This window comes from Pleurodeles waltl, chromosome 11 (assembly GCF_031143425.1).
Source record: "Pleurodeles waltl isolate 20211129_DDA chromosome 11, aPleWal1.hap1.20221129, whole genome shotgun sequence".
Classification (NCBI taxonomy): domain Eukaryota; kingdom Metazoa; phylum Chordata; class Amphibia; order Caudata; family Salamandridae; genus Pleurodeles; species Pleurodeles waltl.
This window is the reverse complement of record NC_090450.1, coordinates 53,469,142-53,489,105: the sequence shown is the minus strand read 5'-3', so window position 1 is coordinate 53,489,105 and position 19,964 is coordinate 53,469,142. Positions and strand designations below refer to the sequence as shown.

General features: G+C 42.9%; 1 protein-coding gene across 1 annotated transcript in view; it reads left to right on the top strand.

The window, feature by feature from the left end:
• The first annotated feature begins 5,075 nt into the window (after positions 1 to 5,075).
• Positions 5,076 to 19,964, top strand: part of NCEH1 (neutral cholesterol ester hydrolase 1) — a 65,054-nt gene continuing 50,165 nt past the window's right edge. The window contains exon 1 of the mRNA XM_069213043.1: positions 5,076 to 5,518. Coding sequence (XP_069069144.1) covers positions 5,381 to 5,518 — 138 coding nt within the window. The 5' untranslated portion in view covers positions 5,076 to 5,380. The remainder of the gene's footprint in view (positions 5,519 to 19,964) is intronic.

Here is a 19,964-nt window from a genome sequence, read left to right as displayed (position 1 = left end):
TTGCTGAAGGTTTAACATCTAATTCACTATTGTTTGGCATGAGGACAGTTTGAACGAGCCAAAACGAAGCAACAAATTGGGCTGCAGAAATGCCCACTAAACACCAGGGATTTTTTTTTTAGTACTGGCATCAGGGGAGCAACCCCTTGAGCAAGGGTCACTCCCCAGGGGAGGCAATTTTTTATTATGATTTTTCTGCCCAGTGGGGGTGGAGGAGAAGCCACTAGACACCAGGGAGTTTTTTTTTTTTTTTACTTAAACAATGAAGGGGAGCAACCCCTTGAGCAAAGGTCGCTCACCTGGGAGGCAATTGTTTATTAAGTCATTTCTGCCATCCCCCCCACACCCCCACCCCCGGGGCAGATCGGCCTATTCTAATTAGACTGATCTGCCCGAAGGGGGAGCAGAAGGCACTAGACACCAGGGAGTTTTTTTTTTTTACATAAAAAATGAAGTGGAGCTCCCCTGGGGGGCAATTATTTATGAGCCATTTTCTGCCCCCCCCCGGGCGCAGATCGGCCTATTTTAATTATGCCAATCTGCCCCCAGGGAGGACAGACGACATATTTTAGAGGTGAGGAGCGACCCCTTAAGCACGGGGGCAGAAACCACTAGACACCATGGATTTTTTTATTACGTCAGTTTCACACAAGGTGAGCGACCCCTTAGGCAAGGGTCGCTCCACTGGGGGGCAAAAGTTTTTTTGGGCCACTTATGCCCCCCTTGGGGGCAGATCAGCCCATTTTAATTAGGTCGCTTTGCCCCCAAGGGCGACAGAAACCACTAGGCACCAGGGTTTTTTTTTTTTTTTTACAGATGGGGAGCGACCCCTTAGGCAAGGGTCGCTCCCCTGTGGGGCAAATTTATTTTAGGCCATGGGCAGATCGGCCTATTTCTACTAGGCCTCTCTGTCCCCAGAGGGGCTGAAACCACTTAGGCACCAGGAATTGGTGGGTGTGTTTTGTTTGGGGGGCACCTCTTGGGTAAGGATTGCTCCCCGTTGGGGCATGTTACTGTTGGCCATTTCTGCCCCCTTTGGGGGCAGATCAGCCTATTTTTGTAAGGACCATCTACCCCTGGGGGCAGGGAGGGTGCTGAAAGCCCACTAGGGAAGATTGTTTTTTCAAAAAAAGAGCTTGGGGGTATGGCCATACCCCCACCCCAAATAAATGGGGACAAAGTTGTTCTGCCCACCGGTGGCCAGATGGGGCAATTACCCCCAATATACTCCCCGGGGGAGGCAGAAAGCCTACAAGATGCCAGGGAATTTAAAAAAATCAAAAATAGTGGGTTGGTGGCTACCAACCAGTATGGGTATGGTTATGCCCCCTCCCCAACTGAAGGGGGTAACAATCTTTCAGCTCTTCCCCCGCACACTAAAAGATGTTATCCCAATGGCAAGCAAGAGAACATTTGATTATTTTGGGTTTTGGTTTTACATTTGGGCCATGAGAGCTTGTCTAACTCTCAAAATCGTCCCACATGGAATTGTGAGGGCTGCACTTTTTGGACTTTGGTACGCTGCCAGGTAAAAAAAACTACGAGCCTGTTAGCAAATAGGTCGATGAACCTTTTGACTCGCATTTAAGATGTTCCCACCATAGATTCAGTACATGCAGATCAATAGTCAATAATTAATCAATAACATCAATAATCAATAGGAGTAAGTAATTATTACACACCATGACCTTTCAGTCATGAATAACCACACCTGTGCAAAGTAATAACAAGAACAATTGTGCAAACTATATCACATACATTTAAAATTCAGCAAGGGAAAGACATTGACTGTTACTTCCAATAGCGAACTTTCATTAGTGAGGATTCTTAACTAGCACCAGATTAGCATTAGCATGTTGGGCTTCATGCAAAAATACAATCTAATCAACACAAATTTGGAAAACATCTAACTATGGCTCTATAAAAATAGTGCGGTCGGTACCTAGAAAAAAAAAGCAAATAGACATAGCAAAACACATGCTTAACAATAATACCTCTCCTCTATGGAATCGGCAAGCTAAAATAGTCTTCGTCATCGGGACATCAGTTCGGTCAGCAAGGCATTATGATTCAGCTTCAAAGTTCAGAAAATGCAAAGTCTTTAAGCATTAAAGTTAAGCATGTCTCTTCTCAAGATGCAAAATGAACAAAAGCGGTGTCTTTTCCCATTGCAGTCCGGCTAAGTTAGATTTCTTAAAACTACTTCCCAAGTCCCTATTGGTCAAGGGATTGCATGTTCATACTTTGTTCAATGAAACTAAAACTTTAGATCTACAGTTTCTACTAGTACACGGTTCACATGTCGCTGATTGGCTTCTCTTGTACTGTCCTCATCATCCGGCTCGTCAGGTAACAATATTGTTGCAGATTATACTCCAGTCAGTATGGTCATTGCTCTCTCCCGGGAAAGTCATTCTTACACGTATTACATCTACAATGTTTAATTCAACAAGAACAGCATCTTCTAGCAAGCGGTTCTCATGAGAAAGACTTTTAGCTACAAGCACATTTGGTCAGCACAGTGGAAAATCACAATTTAATTCTCTAAGCATTCTACTAATCGGTTTTGGAAAAACAGCTTGTCATGAGGCCGTGCAATTAGGCCAAGATCTCGGCTACGTTAAGGCCTACAATTAAAAAACTAATACATAATGCATAACCCTCAATATGACGTACTACTACATTAATCAAACATAAACTCCATATTTAATAATAATAAGCCATTAATAAGTATACTTTGTGAACACTGGCGGACACTCACGTGGACACATTTTCAAATCTGTGCATTATTTTTCACTAGATTAATATATTTTCTACGCAAATCCATTACTCAGAATACATGAACATTCATTAATATTTGTATTAAACATCTGCTCTGGCAAGAGCTAGACACATCTGAAAACTAAACATCTGGGTAAGTCCAGGGTGGAGTGCTTCACATGCACCCTGCACCATTTTCCTACCGACAATGCCCTGCAAACCTCCAACTTTGCATGAAATCAGACATTTCCCCACATTTTTGTGATGGAACCTTCCGGAATCTGCAGGAATCCACAAAATTCCTACCACCCAGCATTGTCGCACCTATACCGATAAAAATTCTGCCCCACTTGTCAGCATAAAAACATTTTTTTTTCAAACTGCCCTTTTGGACTCGCTTTGGTTCCCCCTCAATTTCAACATGTTTTTGGCTCTTCCCTGTCACAGCCACTTGGCCCACCTACACAAGTGAGGTATCATTTTTATTGGGAGACTGAGGGGAACTTTGGGTGGTAGGAAATGTGTGGCGGTGTGGTGATCTCACACAGAAATGTGGGAAAAATGTTATTTTATAGCTAAATTTGAGGTTTGCTGAGGATTCTGGGTGAGAAAACACTGGGGGATCCATGCAAGTCACACCTCCCTGGACTCCCTCGGGTATCTAGTTTTCAGAAATGTCTGGCTTTGGTAGGTTTCCCTAGATGGCTGCTGAGCCCAAGACCAAAAACGCAGGTGCAACAACAGGTAGTTTTGTATTGGATAATTTTGATGTGTCCATGTATTGTTTTGGGGCATTTCCTGTTGCAGGCACTAGGCCTACCCACACAAGTGAGGTACCATTTTTATCGGCAGACTTGGGGGAATGCTGGGTGGCAGGAAATTTGTGGCTCCTCTAACATTCCAGAACTTTATATCACTGAAATGTGCGGAAAACGTGTTGTTTTCCAAATGTTGAGGTTTGCAAAGGATTCTGGGTAACAGAACCTGGTGAGAGCCCAACAAGTCACCCCATCCTGGATTCCCCTAGGTGTCTAGCTTTGGAAAATGCACAGGTTTGGTAGGTTTTCCTAGGTGCCGGCTGAGCTAGATGCAAAAACCCACAGCTAGGCACTTTCCCAAAAATACTTCAGATCTCAATGTAAAAATGTGATGTGTCCATGTTGTGTTTCCTGTGGGCATTAAGCCTACCCATGCAAGTGAGGTACCATTTTTATCGGGGACTCGGGGGAACACAGAATAGAAGAACAAATGTTATAGCCCCTTATCTTTTGAACATTTTTTCCTTCCAAATATATGACAGTGTGTAAAAAAGACTACTAAATGAGAAATGCCCTGTAATTCACATGCTAGTATGGGGACCCCAGAATCCAGAGATGTGCAAATAACTACTGCTTCTCAACACCTTATCTTGTGCCCATTTTGGAAATACAAAGGTTTTCTTGATACCCATTTTTCACTCTTTATATTTCACCAAATGAATGGCTGTATACCCGGTATACAATGAAAACTTATTGCATGAACCTACAAGCTCTATACATCCCCACAACCAGAAAAGTCCAGCAGATGTAACAGTATATTGTTTTAAAAACTCAGCCACAGCTGGAAAACGCTATAGAAGAAAACCTGGACAGAAATGGTTCTTTTTTTCACCTCAATTTCAACATATTTTTTTTTTTAGCTGTTACTTTCTGTAGGAAAACCTAGAAGAATCTACACAAATGACCCCTAGCTGGATTCAAAATGTTGTCTACTTTTCAGAAATGTTTAGCTGCCGTGATCCACCACTGGTTTCACACTCATTTCTGTCATTAACTGGAAGGAGGCTGAAAGCACAAAAAATAGTAAAAATGGGGTATGTCCCAGTAAAATGCCAAAATTGCGTTGCAAAATGTGGTTTTCTGATTCAAGTCTGCCTGTTCCTGAAAGCTGGGGACATGGTGATTTTAGCTCCGCAAATCCTTTGTTGATCTCATTTTCAGGGGAAAAAAAACACAAGCTTTCTTCTGCAGCCATTTTTTCCGATTTTTTTTCTAAACTGAATTTTAGCTGTATTTTAGCTAATTTCTTTGTCCCCTCCAGGGGAACCCACAAACTCTGGGTACCTCTAGAATCCCTAGGATGTTAGGGAAAAAAAGGACGCAAATTTGACGTGGGTCGCTTATGTGGACAAAAAGTTATGAGGGCCCAAGCACAACTGCCCCAAATAGCCCAAAAAACAGGCCTGCCACCTGAGGGGGAAAAGGCCTGGCAGCGGAGGGGTTAAATGACGTTGAATTCTGGTTTGCATTTTTGCCTGCACTGAGGCCCGCGGCCAGGAGGCGGCGCTGTGAACAGATGCTGCGATGCTCATTGTTGCGGTCCTCTGTGGTGGCTGCAAGGGCACCCCAGGGAAGGGTGGGGGGTGGTGAAGCGACGCCACCCGGACATCCTCCCCCTGCGCTTCCCATTGGCCAGCGGAGCCAGGAAACCTTGAATGAAGCTCCGGAGCCGGGTGCTGACCCTGCAGCTGACATCGGCTTAGGCATTCCCTGGAAGGCTTGCGGACATCGCGAGGTGCCTCCTGTACCGCAGCGCCTGAGAAGCTCCTTGAAGCCCGTCAGGCTAGCGCTGCGCTCCCAGGATGAAGACCGTCCACGCGGTGCTGGCCGCCTGCATGGCCCTGGCCTCCTACTACGTCTACACCCCGCTGCCGGACACCATCTGCGAGCCCTGGAAGCTCATGCTGCTGGACGCCACCTTCCGGGGGGCGCAGGACCTGGTAAGGTTCAGGGAGCAACTACTTTATCACGTGGGTCTTATGGTGTCTTTATCGGTGGAAAAGGTAAACGGAGACCCCTTTCCAGCAGATTTTCCAAGTTTCCAGCGCTAATGCGGGTTTCTCATTAATGTTGTTTTTCTCTGTATTCTGGGACGTTGTTGTCCTGTTTGTACTATGCCGGCAAGCCATGAATGTAACCAAACATATTGCCATTTTTGAACCATTAAGCCAAGGACCTGGAAAACTTGGGAGCGCTTTATCGGCACTGGGGCGTGTTTTTTTTTTTTTTTTTGGGGGGGGGGGGGGGGGGCGTTGTGCTCCTAGCCTACATCATGTACCACAGAACACCACTAGGCAGACAGTGCCTTAGCAAGCCTTGTGTAACCATACGCTCAAAGCAAAAAGCTGCCACATATGTATGTGTAAATATAATGTATATAACCCTCTGCACGAGTTATACAGTCGTAAGGATCCCCCCCACAACTCAACCCGGATACACCTCAAACCTGAAGAAAGACACATTAGCACTGAGGTCCAAAACCAGCATTAGGCCTGTAATCATCACCCAAATTTCTACCCCGTTGTGCAGAACAAAATCCCAAAGAGCTGAGAGAAGTAAACCTAATATTAATCACACAGAGGGGTGAATGAAACCCCCATCGCCCCATGGAGTTTAGCGAGCCAGGCGATGCATAGAGAGCCAAACCACTAAAAAAATGGAAACACCAAAATAGCTTTTTAACATGTTTCAAAGGAATACATATGAGATTATATCAATACATTCATCGACGTTTTTAAAGTAATACTTTCTAAACTTGAATTTATCAATATCCATGAACTTCTCTGCCCCGCCCAGTGACGTTTCCACGAGTGAGTTCCGACGGTTTATAATGTTTGCAGTGCACATGGCCAATAGTCCTCTCATACGGGGATCAAATATTGAACTTAGTGACGTAATATCTGAGTGAGGGTTTGTATTATGCACTTTCTGACCCGATTTACTTAGAGGTGCCCTCAATTGGACAGTTAGGGAAAACGAGGCTCAGTGACTTAAACCGGTTTGCATAAGATCACGCATTTGGCACAGGGATAAACCGGGATTTAAGCACAGGTTTCCTGATAACTCATTTCGCAGTTCGTTCACTGTATATACACTTCGGTCCCTCTGGTTGAACGTCAACACATACCTTGTGTGAATGAAGATCTATGTTTACACAAGGAGTTAGATAAGTAAACGCGTCTTGTAAAATGCACTAGTTACTAGTTCCTCCACTCTGACGCTGTACGGGGAGTCTTAGGCACAGCTTTTTACGTTATTCGGTACAAAGAGGGGCTAATTCACAAAAGACCATGACGAGGGGAGGAGATGTGGGCCATTTTACACTGTCAGAGCGGCCGACTTTATTACTGGGTAGGTTCGAGTCCCGGCGCCAACCCAACATCCCGTGATTCTGGGCAAATCCGGTAATCTAAAAAATGAATGTTACCCTGTGTAATGTAAACTCCTTGGGGCAAGTTGGCACTTTATAAAACTGTAAAAACATAGTAGTTGTAACGCAGGAGCAAACTGCATCGAGGGTATATCTGAGATCCTCTCCATTGTACAAAAGCACGTGTAAGGTCAAGGCACTCTGTTTTTATGATAACAGCGGCAGCATCCACTAAAGCTACCAATTAAACTGTTTCAGACGGTGTCACCTGCCAAATGGAAATAATTAAACAGATTAACAAAATGTAGTGGATTGGCAAACCTAAGAGATCCCACAAAGTTTGCTCTTAGGCGCCACTCCATCGGTAGGACACGTATTAAGTGCATCTGAACTGCAAGAATTGGACTGCATATTAATTTATAAAGCGCTTAAACCCCTGACAAGGCTTTGGAGCACTAAGGCGTTCACTAACACCTTCAACATTTAAACTCAAATGTCAGTGAAAAAATGTTCAAGCAGATCAGCACTGTATTATATTTTATCCTTTCAAAATATAATTTCCAGCTGTCCTCCGAAGGCCGGTTTTTTCTTCCAAAAACTACATTATTACGTGGAATGAGCAGTGGCAGGGATGCTCGGCTCTACTATGGCTCCGCAGCCCCATAGGAGAAGGGCCGGGCCCGAGCAGGAAATTCATCTCGAGCCTTGCTTAATTCACCCATCTATAGTTACACCACGAGTTCACATCCATTTTGAACATTATGAGCATGTTGTTGTTGTTGTTGTTACTTCATCTTGCCCTAATTGGAGACCCCAGAACTTTACTTCCAACCACACTGGCTTCTCGACCTATGGGTTTGAGACATTATAAGTAAATAAATTGCAAAATTGTCTGTAAGCATACAAGATATCAGAGCAGCGGATGAAGATTTTCTCGACCAGTCCATGTAAGAGAATACTGTAGGCCAGTTGTTCCCAACCTTTTGACTTCTGTGGCCCCTCACTTTATCATTGCTGGAGCACGGGGACCCCACTGAATCTTTATTGGAATCCGGGGACCCCCCACTGAGTCATTACTGAAAGCTGGGGACCTAACCTGTTAATATTATTTATTTTTCTAGCTGACGCGGACCCCCTGAAGAGGCTTTGCGGACCCCCAGGGGTCCCCGGACCACAGGTTGGGAACCACTGCTGTAGGCTGTTACACATCAGGGGCTGGGGTAGACATTCTGGCAAGGTTTGACATTCTTGAGTGTGGGAGGTGGGGCACATTTCTCACCTTCTGCTGCAGTGTTGTGACTTGGGTTCACGAATCTGAAATAGAACCTTGGTGGTCAAAGCGCTCTTGTAGGTCTACGTAGTGCTATAGCCACTGCTTAATTTGTAAAATAAGGAAGTGCAGGGGCCCACAGTATTTATGGGTGCCCGCTGCAAAATTCTGGTTACTGATTGCTGAGGATTCCTAGTCCTGATTCTACTTCATGCTACTGTCTTCCATCACCCCACATTTTTTGTCTCCTTCTTCCAAGATCTTTTTCAACCTGCTTTCTCCCTTTATCACCATTTTCCTATCTGACTTCCTCTCCCTGGCTCTGTCAGTCTGTCTGATGAATAAAAGGAAGTCCTACCCCCCTCAAACTCGGTCTGATGTCTCACACCTGCACAAATTAAGCACTGAGTAGTGTAGCAGCCTGAAGAACTGTGATCTCCGAAGAGCGGGTTCAATTTGTACTTTCAATTAGTCAAAGATGTTTCCAACCTCAATTTGGTGACTCACTCCCTCAAAAAAAAAAACTTTAGGGGTTAGGAGGGAAGATGCACAGGTAGCTAGCTGAGCATGTATTAGATTCAACGTGGCTAACCTGTGGAGTGAGTAGCAGTGGATCCCATCTTTGGATCCCCGGCGACCTCTTGTACTTTTGTAGAGAGGGTCTGATGGGTCAGTGCGCTATGTATACAGTTCTGCTGTTATGGTTGAACTCATAGCTACATACTTGATTCCTTGTTGGCCCACAAAGCCTTCATCCTCCGCAGGTTGATTATGATGAGTACTGTTGAGCTGGTTAACCATAAACATATGTTACACAAAAAAGATGATGGACAGAATATTGAACTCTGTCAAACATTGAACCCCTGTCACAGATCTGGGTTTAATCCATCATTACATTGCTCGCAACGGCATTCCAGTTTGTACCCAGCCATATGCAAATCAGCCTTGACCCTGCTCCCCATGGAACAGTCCAGCCCGAACTGCCAGGCCAGGTCCTCCCTGGAACGGAAAACAAGCATCCTGGGACCGGTTTTGGGATATCACCCTTCATCAGCCAGGCTCGCTTGAAATCGGTGGTGTAGTTAGCACTGGACCCACATCTGGGCATACCTTTTTCACTTAGGGTGAACATGCAACACAAATGACAGACGGAGTGCTGACCTTTGTTAAACTATCATCCCCCCCCCCCCCAGTCACAGATCTGGGTTAAATCCATCGTTCTTTTACTCACCATGCCACCCCAGTTTGGACCCACCCACATGCAAATCAGTCATGACCCAGCTCCCTATGGAAACATTCCAGCCCGAACTACCAGATCAGGTCCTCCCTGGACCAGAAAAAAAGCATCCTGGGACCGGTTTCAGAATATCACCCCTCACGTCTGGGCATACCCTCCCCACTTAGGCCGAAAATGCAACACAAAAAAGTGATGGGCGGAAACTCTGTAAAATTTTAAATCCAGGGTCACAGATCTGGGCTAAATCCATCGTTCTTTTACTCACCATGGCACCCCAGTTTGGACCCACCAATAGGCAAATCAGTCTTGACCCTGCTCTCCCTGGGAACAGTCCAGCCCGAACTGCCAGGCCAGGTCCTCCCTGGACCAGAAAATAAGCATCCTGGGTTGAGTGTCTGAAAAGTTTCAACACTCCGTTAATCATATTGTTGTGTTGCCATAAACATATATTACCTTTTAGGGGGGAATGTTGAGCATTTTTTACTTCCTTTAATTAAGCACGTTATTGTTACTGCACATTATGAATTCAAGTAACCTATCACTTATCCGCCCAGTGAACAAATATATGTTTTATAGTGTTTAACATTTTAAGAGTATTTTTATCAATATTTTAATAACCAAGGATTGCTCTGTTTAATTTTTGGAGGTTTGTTTCTATTACTGTGAATTTTATATGGTTGACTAATAAGGGACTCTGAAGTATAAATAATTTTTAATTAAACCTGAAACATATGTTATTCAACGCCAAGACACCCAAAGTGGTGAACATGCACTGTACAAGTTCACATAATATGAACTACCATTCCATTGCCGCTCTCTTACTCAAAAGCATCCCCTTCTTGCAAGCTTATCCATCTTGCAAGAAACGTATTTGTAATCAATCACAGGTGCAGAAACTTGCGGGTGATGTAATTCTGGGAATCAATTTAGAACACAATACAAGATGAAATATCACATAACACTTCATAACATGTATTGTTATTACAGTGCACAAAGGTGTTCGTGTTATGTACTTTGAGAAGATGAAATGCTGAGTGTTTTTCAATTTAGACCTTTAGACTGTACAATAGGGGGCGCTTAGTTAAAATGAAGTTAGAAATGTATTAAGTTTGATGCACAAGGAGTTTAAAAGGCACATTAAAAACAAAGTCTTCCCATTTAAATTTGAAGTAGTTCAGTGTTTAACACGGTTGAGGCTGGGAAAGCAATGGGAGGGTAAGGTACTGGAAGATTATCAATACTCTCGATGGAATTTCTTATACAAGATCAGAAATGCACCCAAAATGCAAATACTAATTGCACGTTCATTGTAAAAGCACATATCACAGTTGAACTAGTTGCATTGAAATTATGTGACAACAAGAAATGTGATTTGTCGTTTATCACCGAGTGCTGAGTGCAGAATTCTGCAGCAGGTGCACAGCCTACCAAGCTATTTTATTGTCTAGCACGTTGCTTTTCCCACCTCACAGGTGTTTGCCTGGCAATTGAACAAAGTGAAGGAATTGCAATGGGCCACACCTAGATTGTCTGTCCCACATTCAGTTCAGATCCTTTTAACAAGGATAAGTACTCAGCACATGACAACTAGTAGGCTGACTTGTTATGGGCAGATTATACTTGCAGCAGAGAACATAGACATTCAGTGAAGTAATGCCCAGAATCCAGCAACATTGCTTCTAATTCCAGACAAAACTTATGAAGCCAGGGGAAGTGAATCGGATGATGATTTGGATCATGATTGCCAGGAGGTAACCAAATTGTGCACAAAACCAAGACTGGACTTTAATGAAATTCATTTACAAATGGCTGAATTGACATTGTTCTTTGATGGTTACTTCCTTGGGTAGGAATATGGAGCATTGAAGGCTGTCTATGAAGTGTTCTGTGTGTTTATTTTTTTTGGAAACTGTTTATTGCTTTTCGCTGTATTTAAACACTGTATCATGACTCCGGTGTTGCAGTGCTTACACACATTTTGCAGTGGTACATTGCTTGATAACAATTCCCCATCTCCTTCCCTCCCCCTACGTTGCTCATATTCTTCTGCATCCACATCTCAATTGTGAGCGATCATTATGTCTAATAAGTCATAGATTGGATTTAAGTTTCACCTCAAAGATCAACTATAGACCCTCTGGTCTGCCTCCCTTTAGCTGAGAACTTAACAAACCTGTCCCCCCCCCCCCCCCCCCTCCCTTGTATCGTCCCTTCCTATTCTTGGTCTGAAGCAAGGTTTGACTGGTATTCTAGAATAGTCACTGACTGGTATTCTAGAATGGTCACTCCACCTCTCCATCCTCCCTACGCCCTTCACAGCGCTACTGATCGTTTCCACCCACCCCGCTCCTCCTGTTTCTGCACTCATAACTGTCAATTCGCGCAACTCGGTCAGCATCAGCACCCATGCAACTAAACCGTTCTCTAATTTCTCGTCCCTCCAGTGGTGGCTGGTGACATTTGAAAGCGGTGGGGCGTAAAAGTTCTGGATGAGAGACCTGTGGCGAGCGAGCATGGTGAATTAACCAGGGATCCAAGGGGGTTCTCCCCCTGAAAATATTTTTAAGAAAGAACGGGCAAATGGTGCAATGTCAAGAAAAATTGAGAAAGTAAGAAGGTTAATAAGGCAATTGTGAAAGTGTAATTATGACATTAATATAGAGATTTCATATGATAATGATGTAGGTAGCTGCTTATTCAGTCAGTATAAGCACAGAACTTCCTAACAATCTTTGACATAACAATGCTGAGTATCTCACAGACTTACTTATTTATTGATGTATGAGGATGCTCTATCTGTGGTTGGGTGCACAGATTACATACAAAGTTGTTCTGTTTTTTTTATCTTTACCCAGTGCACATAGAATGCAGCTGAAAGACACCTTGCACTTTTGCAAGTCCGTACACATGAAGTGCATCTGAATAGCTTGGTGATGGTGTAACTTCAAAAAGCCACTTCTTATAACTTCCGACATTACACACAAAGTGTACTTTAAAAAAAACAAAAAACTATAGTGTACATGGAGTGCCGCTAAAGGACTTCGTGACTGACATTTCAAACGACTACAGTTTCTGTCATTACATACACTGCACCTAGGATATCGTTGGCGGGCTCCTTCAACACTCTCAACAGGCAGTGCATATGGAGTGTCCTCGTTGGCAATACATAGTATGCACTTAGCTTCCATCTGTGGCTGCCATTAATTAAGAAGATAACATTTTTGTCACCGCACACAGTACATACAAAGTTAACTTTTACCTTTACACACAGTGCACATGAACTAGTACAAAAGGGCTTTTCCAGTCCAGACCTTCCTTCACTTTTTTTTAGGGTCGAGTGCGCGCAAGCGCTCTGGACCATGTTGTAATCTCTGTGGGCTTCTAACAATGCCCATGTGACGCCCGTCGCTTTGTTGGTTTGTGGGCTTGCCTTTTAAAAATCAATTGATTCCATTTGTGAAAGGCATGCATATGTCTTTTCTGGTGTTTAGCCCTCCTCGAGCGCACCAGTAAACTACTGAAAACATACGAGGCTCTGTGTTTTCAGCTGGTTTCTGGACTACTTTATCTTTTCATTTCCTGAACACCGCGATCTCGCTGGGCAGAAGTCAATCGATTTGCATGACATTGACTCTGTTAGACAGATAACTGCACTTTTGCCGGTAACATGGATAATTGCACTTTTGCCAATAAGTTTCACTGCAAGCAAACTTCTGTTTCCTTTTCTGTGTCTCCTTCACGCTCATGGCGACCAATGGCTCACATATGTGAAACTGTTTTACTTTTCATTATTAGTTTATGTGGCAAGAAAAGTCCGATTAGGAGTTTACAACGCTAATAGCTCTAATGCGAGCAAACGGGAGACCCGTTGCATTGCAAATGCTTGTATTTGCATGCAACTTATGCAGGTGCTGGGCTTCCTGCACTCTGAGCACGCTGCACTGCCTGTGGCTGCATATACATAATGTCCCTTTTGTTTTTATGTAGCTCACTGAAGTGCTGCTGAATACCCCCATGTCGTTTCACCACAGGGGCAGCCTTGGTGCTAATACGTACTAGTAGTATTTCTCAAATTTTTACAAAAAATGTTGCACCTAGTGAGTAGGGTTGGTGAATGCGTGTAATTATACTGAAATAAAAGTGTATTTTCAACAGGTCACCAAGTTGCGCAGGAAGACAAAGCATTGGGACCCATATGTACTAGGCACTCGGATGCAGTTGCATGACGCACGTATTCTTGTTATTGCGATGCGTGAAGTTCAATAAATCCAAAATTCTGGCACGAATAAGGCTCATGGGCACAATATCTTATTTGTATCTCGCATATAATGCCAGCATTAAAACAAAATAGACTAGTGAATAATTGCGCTGTGCATTTGTTATGTAAACACTTAACATGGGTAAACTATAGTAAACATTAAAAACGCAAATAATACAATTTACATAAGCATTTCATTGTTATGAGTTGCTATGCGAAGCAGAATTTATAGGTCATCATAATGTTTGGGTCAAAGACCATAGGTCCTAGATGCCTGGCACGAAGAGAATAACAGTCAACACACAAGCCAGGCTCTGAGGAGGTAATTCACTCCATGACTGAGCGCACTAAATTGCATTAACAAACACCACACCTCCTGTCCCAGTTGAGATAGGGTATCAACCGTTCCCTGTACGTAGGTAGGCTGGCTTCAACTTGCCATTTGTCCCTAGGCTGTAAAGGCACACAAATGGCTGAGGGCTCAGAAGTCAGATGGACTAAACTACTGTTTTTGGTGAACTATTAAGGAAATCAACGACAGCCTGAGTCCATTTTGAAAATGTTTTCTTTTCCATTACGTAATGCTAGCATTGCCCACTATTGGTGAACACAGTGTTCGCCACCACATAATTGCGGTAGGGTATTACTCAGTGGCGGCCCGTCCTTTAGGGCGGAGGTGCCACGCCCCCCCCCCACCTTTTGCCCCCCATGAAGAGTGTCTGTCAGGCTGAACAAAGGCCAGCCTGACAGACACTCTTCATTTTCAGCTCAGACAGCCAGGAGTGAGACATGCACGATTTGCTCAGACTCCTGGCTGCCTGAGCTGAACTTTGCTGGGCTGAGGAGGTCACAGCTCCTATGGGCGTGACCTCCTCGGCTCAGCAAAGGTGCCTCGAGGCCCTCCCCCGGGTTTTCTGGTCAGGCAGGAATTAATAATGAGGAAAGTAGGGATGGGGGTTTTACAAAGTATTTGGAGTCCCTTCCCTTTTGACACATACTTCCAGCTTGATTATAAAAGACAATACAGGTTAATGATGGCCCATTGCAGAGCATTTTACTGCTACTCATTTTTTGTTACCTTAAAACAAAGCCCTATTATTTGCGCAGTGCTTCTTTTAGACAGAGCCTGGCTCCCCCTGTAGGATCACTTGAGGCCCACCTAATACGGCCCTCCCCCGGTTTGAAGACCCCTGGTCTACGGCATCCTGCCATTGTGAAGAGTGTTGTCAGTGTCTGCGAGGGTGGTGGTTCCCATGGGAAACAGGGCCATATCTCCCACGTTGTTGTGGATATCTTTGCATACTGTAAATACTGTCCTGTATCCAGCATGAAGGACTCTATTGCAACCTCCTGCATAATAAATTGGCCTCCAAGATATGTCTCCCAGAATTTGACAGCCTCTGTTCTTTCATTTCTGTTCTGACAATACCTCAACCATTTTTACAAGTGGTTTAATTTGCCAAATTGGCATATCTTGCGCGTATGGGGCTCGACTCAATACCTTTGTGTCCGCACGGTCTCATACCCGGCACACCTGACATGCAAGGACTGGTGTATATGTTGGCACAGGTGCTCCACACATAAGCAGTGTAGGGGGAATTTGGCTACCGTGTGATTCCTTCAAGAGACTATTTTCCTAGTTGTGTGCCATGTCTAGCCAGTGGACTGCATGCTGTAAGTGTGCCGCTATATAGTAGAGTTCTGTAGGAGGAATCTCCATCCCACCTGGCTCCCAGATCTGTTTAAGCATGTAAAGGTTCATGTTATTTGGCTTTAGTTTTTACTAAAGTTTATTATGTGGGTGGATTAGAAAATGAATTCGACTCAAAAAAGTCAGATGGAGCTATAGACAAATAATATTAGATAGTTTTGGGGCTAATTTTCCTTGTTTGGTAGTGGTGGTGACTATTATAAGGATAAGAGGATTGTCCACCTTAGTGGATAGGCTTGCTTTAGATAAGCAAGATCTTTGAAGCTGGTAAATGAGGAAATGTTTGCAATTAGAGCGATAACTGTTCAGAATCATCTTGCTTTAGATATTCTTTTGGCAAAGGAAACAGACGTCAACTGAGTTATTAAGACTGAATGGTGTTGTACATACATACCTGAACATAGTGGAGCCATTGGTTCTTTTATTGCTATCATGACTATATGACTTCTAAAATTAAGGAAGAACCAGGAGTATGAGAGGCTATAGCAACTGTGCTCGGGTAAGAGTAGAATTTTTTTTTTTTTTGAAGGAATAGGTGAATGGCTCGGTAATATTGGTGGAGGTCTTTTAAACTCAATACTTGCATCTGTGGTAATTCTAATGATTTATGCAGCAGTTGTATTTGTTTTGTTTAAATTGTTAGACTGTATGATTAATAACAGGCCTAAGGGAAGTTATAGAGTCAACTCAAAAATAAGACTACGATCTGTTGTCTTGGAGTTGGATGAGTACAAGAATAACGTTTTTAAATGATTAAGATGATGGAGGAGAGTGAATATATTACGTAAAAAGTTGAAGACGTTTACTAATTGGCTGATTTATAAAGATGAATCAGTGTTTTAGTAATTATATAAATATTAAATAGGAGAGGTTGTGAAAGTTTTTTTTTTTTTTTTTTTTTTTTTTTTTTTTTTATAATGTGCAAATTTTGCACAACAAGTTATTTGGGGGAATTCCTAATTTTTAAGTTGCATGTAGTTGTAACAGGTGCAATGCTTATATTGCACGTAATAAGTACATTTAGTTCATAAGTGTTTAAAACCGTAATTGAGTTACGCCATATTTTTGATTGAGGCATCATTTTATTAAAAATGGATGCTGGTTTCTGCTTTCTTGTTTATCTTCCTCCTTCTCTTTTTCCCTCCCAATCGGAGACCCGCTGATACCTTACTCCTCACTGTTTCCACTGGCCCTAGCTAGTATGACGTAAATGTTGTACTGTAAGAAAGAGTATGTTGTGAATTAAACTTTCTTCGTGTTCCCAATGTATCATTTTGAAGGACTTCTGCTGGAAGTTCCGGTGTGGGCCGCCTAAAGGCTTGATTAGTAAATGAGTTTGCCTAGAACATGTTTCGCACAGTACTACTGCATCTCCGGTCTACCTTTGCTGACGGAGCGAGGGAGATTTACCGTAACATAAGAAGTAGGTTAGTATTAAGATTTAATGTTTGTGATGTTGATTATTCTGTTTGCCCAAAGTGAGCTAACCATGATCATACCATGCTGCATCTGTAGTGTTGATGATTGTTAACCATAAATTGTGTGCGAAAACCCTAGCTTTTGAAGGATCATGGGAAACTTCTCATTTTACTCCTGAAACTGTCCACTCTTATTGGGATTTTCCATTCATAGAGTGCTGTTAGAACTCTTTAGGATTATGACTTCTAAACTAAGGGAATGGATTTTACTAGGATTAATATTTCTAATGCTGATTTTTAAAAAATGTTATTTATGTAACTGAGCCTTTATAACATTTTCCACTTACTTTCTGTAATACCTAACCAGAGTTTCTGTAATAAATCCCTTAAACTTATTTCTGATCTTGAACTCACTTATTGAGTGGTTCCATTCACTGTTTAATCAGATTTGTTATACCCTGCTAATTTGATGGGGCAAAGGAAAGAGGGTGGTAACTGGCGATGTGGTGCTGAATCATCAAAGTAAATTATGTGGTGTCTGAAATTATTGGGGTTCCCTTAATTATTGGGGTTCAACGCCCACACAGACGTAAAACATCTTAATTCACTTTGTGCCTTCAGTGGCGGACATGATAATGTAATTACAGACATCAAATGGATATATTAAAAGGGGACTTCAAGCCCCCTCAATAACTCAATCCCTAAACCAACATGGAGTATTTATTTTTTAAACTGAAAACTCCTGCATTAGTTTGCCCCATGTCAATACAGTTATTTGTAACGTAGTCCTAGGTAATGGGTGACAAGGCGTGCAGGATGTCTGTAGACATGGCTAATTAGTTTTAAATTTTACCTAAATCCACTGATGTGAACATACCTTTAAAATCTGAAGGTAAAGTACGTTATATTTTATTGGAGCTGTGTTTCTGTACACTCTGTATTAAAATCAATCACCAAAAACTATTTTTAATAAATATATATTATTTTTATCATATGGTTTGTCCCCTGTTTGTTTTCCACCAATGGGTGGATTCTGTTCCTGTGTACAAGTGCTTTAAAGACCAGCCAAGGATAAACTGTGAAACTTTGCAGCGGTCTCTGCTGCCTGGGGTCAGCATAAGAAGTTAACAGCAGACCTCTTTGTAATCACTAACCCCAGAGGTACAGAAAATCAGCAGTATTGATTTCAAGAAACCTGATCAAGCGGGGTATAGGCCTTGCTGGAGGCAAGGTTAAAATCGTTAAGTGTCCGTACCTCTTCAAAGGTGGATAACTCATTCCAATATGTTCCTCCTTTACAGAGGTAGATGATGACATTTGTCAGAAACCTATTTGGCTCAGGCACTTACACAAAAGCTTAAAATATTGACTTTGTCAGAGCTTGTTATTGTTGTATCTTTGTAAATATATACATTTCATCTTTTAAATGCAACACATTTGAAATTAATTAAAACCTGTAGTACTGTTTCATCCATGCCAAGAGCATACCAGAACCTGTGGATATAAAGAACTCAGTATGCGTACATGGCAATCAGGCAGTGTGTGTTTTAGGACGCTGTGCTCACGGCCTGGACAGTGGTGGCATTTCTGCAGTCGCGGTCATTGGGAGCGGTCCTTTGTGACCAATGAGCATCGTCAGACAGGATGGGCTGCAATGATACTGCAGGGTTGCCCTGCACAAAGGATGTCAAACTTGGTTACCTTTACATACGTTCAGCTGATGTCATGAGTTACTTAAAAGGGGCGTGGACATGCCTCATGATCTGCCCTTACCAAGATGGTGTCTTTTTCAGGGAACTCAGCCTGAGGTTCCCAATCTAAGCTGAAGATTTTTTTCTTGTGATGTAGGTTCCTATTTGATATACACAAGAATGTGAGTGATGAATGCATCACAACTCGGCAGTTCCCTTATTTTTCTTTACTTTCCCTTTTGTTTTTATTATTGTTTCTGACTTTTGTTCCTTACACTTTAAACATTTTTTGGATCTACATCTGGATGTCTTTGTGTGTCCCTTTCCTTTGTCCTGTTGCCGGAGAGAGATTGGTGTCTTGCCACTTACATCTGCAATAATGTATATCTTCAATCAATATCTACAAGATTTTTTGGCCTGTGTTGCATTTTTCCCCTAATTGATACCCTTTAAAGAGACACTTAACATGTTTTTAAGTAAACTATTCTGTGCAGGATGGCAGCATGGCTTCTGGGAGGAGTCGCAGTCGGATCCATTGCTCGGGCAGTCAAGCCAGAACCTTACATACCTTCTCAGTGCAGAGCCCTAGTAGACCTCTCTATGTGATGTAACATCAGGGAATGTCACTAGTATCTTAAGCTTGTAAATATTGGAGTTACTCTACGTCTGATCAGATGTAATGTATTGCAAAGTGCACTGAGCCAACCTTCCTCTATTTTGGGCTTTTTAAGGGATTTGGGGCCATATGTACGAACACACTTTCCCATAGACACAGAATGGGCAAAACCCGTTGATACATCTGGCCCCTGGTTCCCTTAGTGCCCGTTAGTCTTGTTGGTCTTACTCCTCGACTCCCTTGGTTGCGCTGCATCGTCTCTTTGTATAAAAGTTCTAGACTGGTGTTTAGCACGTCACCAAAGTGGGGCGTCAATTCCCCCTTCACCATGCTCACGGGGGATCACTGTGATACAAAAAGAAGGGCCCAATGAAACCGCCAAAGACATTTCCTGATTTTTCCTCCTAAATTGTGTCACTGATCTGGTACTGCCCCTGCTTTCATCTTCTGAGAACTTGTTTTCTGTGTGTTGTGTTTTTTGTCTGATTTGTGGCATTTAATACATATAGATGATGCTTGTCAATAACAGGGCACTTACCACCCTCGTTACAGTTGGGTTCCCTTTCAACACCTTGCTGTGGGCATGAGTAGAGCTAGAAAGATCTGCCCAGTGTTTGGAAAAATAACCTCTTGGGATGTTTGGGCCAGTATCCGGCATGTTAATGTTGTCCCTCTTAGACATCCACGTCATTTTTTTCCCTCAAAGATAAACTTAAGGAGAAGCCTTTTAAATGGATTAGTCAGCCGCCTGACCTGTATGGTGGTTGTACTGCCAGTGCCCATACCTCTGGATATATACCAACACTTCTAAACGC